General features: G+C 49.2%; 1 protein-coding gene across 1 annotated transcript; it reads right to left on the bottom strand.

Moving 5' to 3' along the window:
- Window positions 1-3,729: 3,729 nt before the first annotated feature.
- Window positions 3,730-4,175, bottom strand: DL89DRAFT_263230 (uncharacterized protein; the record flags this gene model as incomplete). The annotated part of the gene is made up of 1 exon (XM_040885887.1): window positions 3,730-4,175. A coding segment is annotated over one exon (446 nt), but the record flags the coding sequence as incomplete, so codon positions are not given.
- Between the last annotated feature and the right edge of the window lie 61 nt (window positions 4,176-4,236).

Raw genomic sequence — 4,236 nt, 5'->3', positions numbered from 1 at the left:
GAAGCGGGCACACCTTGGGACTGGTACTGACACCTGGATGGGCCTTCCAGTGCCTCTGGTGCTGCTTGTTTGACTTAGTGAGCTGCTGCTCTGGTAACCTTCACGCTGTCATCGTGCTGGCATAAAACGGTGCCAGGACACACCGCACAGATGCACGGGCAGCAACGTAGGCACGGAATTTTGCTGGGCTAAGGGTCCGGCAGCAGTGGTTGGAAAGCTCTGCCTCTGCTCTGCGGACAGCATCTTCTGGGACTTGATCCTTTGTAGCCTGACGAATCCTGTCATAGTGGCGCAGCTTGAGCTCCTTATTGTGCTGCTGCCGTGTGTAGCGGTAGAGCATTTTTCACCCTCTTTCCCATTGCTGCTATTTTCGTGCATCATGTATAGCAAATCGCCCCGACCTGGATCGATGAATACACAGCGGCCTTTTCAGATTTTGCAGCTCCGGCTTTGGGAGCTGGTGGATATAGCGAGAGTCAGCTATAGTATTGCCTCCCGCAGCACCACCTCCTGCAACATCGCCTGTAGCATTGCCTCCCACAGCATTGCCTCCCGCAGCATCGCCTCCCACAGAATTGCCTCCCGCAGCATCGCCTCCTGCGCCATCAGCATCTACTGCACCATCAGCCTTGAATATCTTGTCTTGCAACAAAATGCATATCGTTATATCATCTGTTGTTGCCATTCCGTGGAATTCTCCATCACCAAGCGCCTTAAATGTCCTTGATGCTAGATCTGCGACCCGGCCCCACACATCCCACACATCCAACGCAGATTGTGTGATCCCTTGGACCGGGTCGTGTGCACAGACTGGGGGTGCTGGTGTATATGCATTGTTAAGTGCTGCAACAGTGTCTGCTGCTGCTGCCGATGCAGCAGCAAGTGCCATAGTACAACACAATGTTGTTATTGTATGCTGTTAGCAGCTCGGTATCAACATATGTTGCTACCTGATTCATTTCGCGCGCCATGTAACTCGATATCACCATTATGTAATAGATAGTCATAAATATGGTATCTAATTATATCACCGAAATTTGCGCTCGACAGTTCTGACTTGTCCTTCCGGCTAACGAAATCCTTGGCAGGTATGGCTGTCTTTGCCTTCAGGTTGTGATATATAAATAAATAAATTTGAACGAAAGAATCCCTTTTTCACAAATATTGCAGGGTTAAAAGCATCATTGTCAGCTAGTTGATGGAGTAATATCCATCGTGCAAGCATGTATGTATGCTCTTTGATGATATTGACGCTGTGTACAAATTGCTCTAGCGGGGCAACATAGAATCACGGAAGCCAATACCACCAAGTGATGTCTTTATGACAGTAGTGCTGCGGGTAATATTCATTTGAGAAATTCAATAGGCAAGTAAGAAGAGAAATGATGCTGTTCAGTTTTGCTTTTATTGTGTATGCATAGCATTAAGAACTTTTTATTAAAAATGATCTGGCTTGCATGGTTCTTGGGGCCCTTAGCACTGATACAGTCTCTTGAATCAGTCTATACAGACTGGGTCCATTGTGGCTCAAATACTACCGCTTACGCATGTTCATAAGACAAATTAATTTATAAAATAAACCTACAAATATTTCATGGCCGCTAGAAGAGCTATATAGCCTTATTCAATAGATGCTCATAGATAAACATCCTAAGAGTGTTGCGCAGCCGGTGATGACCACCATGATGACGCCATGGAAGTTTATCAGGCCGACCGACAATGAGAGCAGCTCTTGCGCTGAACCAATGGAGATATCTAGTGGAGACCTATGACCACTACAATACCAGCTTGTCGTCCTAGTTTCACCAACGAGGTCAGATACCGCACAAGATCAAAAGGAGTTTACGGAGCAAAGCCACCCAAACTCGTGTTGAAGCTCAAAAGTTTTATTTTTAACTAACAAAAATGTTCTAGCGGACGGTCGGACACTTTTTCGACTATAAAATCTTATATATAGGTAAAGATACTGGTCGGTGATCCCCATCCAAACTTTCTGGAGGCGACTATTTATTATGGAATCTGCGTATTAGAGCTCAGATTAATATCGCCATTTGCATGTCTTTGTTTATTTAGAAGCTGGCTCGGAGCCTAGGAAATAGAAGGTTGGCTTTGCTATTTGCAAGATCCATAAGAAAGAACGGAATGGAAATATATTGGGTGTTTGCCAATCCTCTCTTTAGCCCCAAGTCCAGGCGACATAGCAACCAAGCTCTCGTGCAAATGGGATTGGCACCTTGCGCATCAGGGCGTCCATTTGTGTGGGAACCACTTTGATGTTGTGATTGACATCCCAGTCCATGTATCCGGGTCTCATTCCTGTTTTCATCCACTAACAGATCGTTTTTGGCGAGAACACCGATATTGCGCGGGTTTTTGCTGGCACAAAAAGACCCCCCCCATGTTGCTCGATACCACTTTCTCCTGCCCACGCGCTCTGCTCAGCCGGAGAGATCTCTTTTGTCATGGTAGCATATTTGCATGAGACTGGGTGTAGGCGGATGTGCCTATGCTTTCCGTTTCTCATTTCCACATTTCGAAGGGCAATATGAAAATTGTAAACGTAGGTTATGCAGGAATACTGTTCGTCTACGGTTGCTTTGGCGGATAATGATAGGAGAGCATTGGATTTAAGCACAAACAACTCAGAATGGTACGCAAAGTATCTGTAGTGACTTATCATTCTTGTGTGGGTGGAATATTGAACAGATCGATTGCTAGATATCGGGTCTAACACGCGTCTATGAGACTGTGAAGCAGGCGATATCCATGTCTGGAAGTCCTTCTGGCTCGTAGGGTTGCCTAGCGGGCGCAGAGCATCAAGCCGCACTTATATTGGCCAAGTCACATTAGCAGGCTTCGTGCCAAGCTCGTCCTGGAACACCGCTTCGTGACAAGCGCAGTGTAGAGATACGTTTCGGCAGCCTGAAGATTACGCGGGACATACTCGAGGTAGCCACCAGTGACATAGCCCAAGGAAGTGTTCTTCATGTCCACCAAAGTGACCTTCACAATGCGCGAGGGACCTCCAGACGGAAGTTCACTACAGCAGGGGTAGTGTCAGTGACGCTGAACTTGGTGCCTTCAATGGGGATTCCCTTGGTATCAGTCAGGATCGGCAAACCCTCCGAAGGCTGGGACAAGACATCCAGCTGGCGGTAGTTTCCGTTGAATCCGGTGTACGGGACAGTGAAGCTCTTGCAGTATTCTTTTCGCCGGACCAAGTCATGGTGAAGTTCAGGAACCCACCGTAGAACCAGCGGTCAGACTCTTTAAGACCGTATGGAGCGATGATGAAACACGTCCACACTGCGCTTCTCTCCAGGTTCAAGGATGTCGTAGTATTGGAGGTCAGGCACATATACCTGCGGAAGCGTCGTGGGCCCTTGGGATCCAGAAGCATCAGCAGGCCAGACACGCGTTGACAGCAAAAGAACCATCTGCGTTCCAGTTGGAGAGGGAGTCGGCCACCGAGTTTGAGAACGAGACGCGTGCCGACTTCTTCTTGTCCAGATTCTTAAGGTCGATGGTGCGGACGGCCAGCGGACACTCTGCGAGGAGCTAAATCCCTCCGTCTAGATATCCGAGTTTGGTGTCATTCAGGGCAATCACCGGCAGACACTTGTGCACGGGTTGTGATGGCATCGTAGATATTGACCAGACCACCGCCGCTCCAGAACGGGTGAATATTCTTGCCTGTCTTGGCGTCAGCACGTGGTTTGGCCGAGTTGATCAGACGCGGTGAATTTCGGCGACACTGTATTTGGGAACGCCTGCTTCAGCAGCGCGACGGTTCCAGACGTGTACGGCGTGGCCATCGACGTTCCTGACTTTGATCCATGTTAGCGCCGTCGAGTAAATGTTGCCACCTGGTGCGGAGATGCGTGGGGCAATGTCGAGCTCCGCTGACGGCCCATTGAAGCTGGACATTTGGCCACCGGTCTCGCTGGGGACGGTTACAATATCACCCTTCTGAGCCCTGACTGAGACACCCCCTGCAGTGAGCGCGGAGACGATGTACTGGCCATCTGACAGCGAGATACCAACAACAGGAATTGTCACTGTTGTATCGGTAACCGACGGGGAAATGGCACCAGCAACATTGTTATAGATGACCACACCAGTAGCACCCGCAGCCTGGGCATGGACACCTTCTCGTTGAACGTGCAAGTGCCGCGCTGGATAAGCGCAATCTTGCCCTTCAGATCCTGGCTGATCGTGGCACAGCCCAGGTTGCTG

This window comes from Linderina pennispora, assembly GCF_002104995.1.
Source record: "Linderina pennispora strain ATCC 12442 chromosome Unknown DL89scaffold_170, whole genome shotgun sequence".
In the NCBI taxonomy this organism is placed as follows: domain Eukaryota; kingdom Fungi; phylum Kickxellomycota; class Kickxellomycetes; order Kickxellales; family Kickxellaceae; genus Linderina; species Linderina pennispora.
This window is presented reverse-complemented; position numbering and strand designations above follow the sequence as displayed.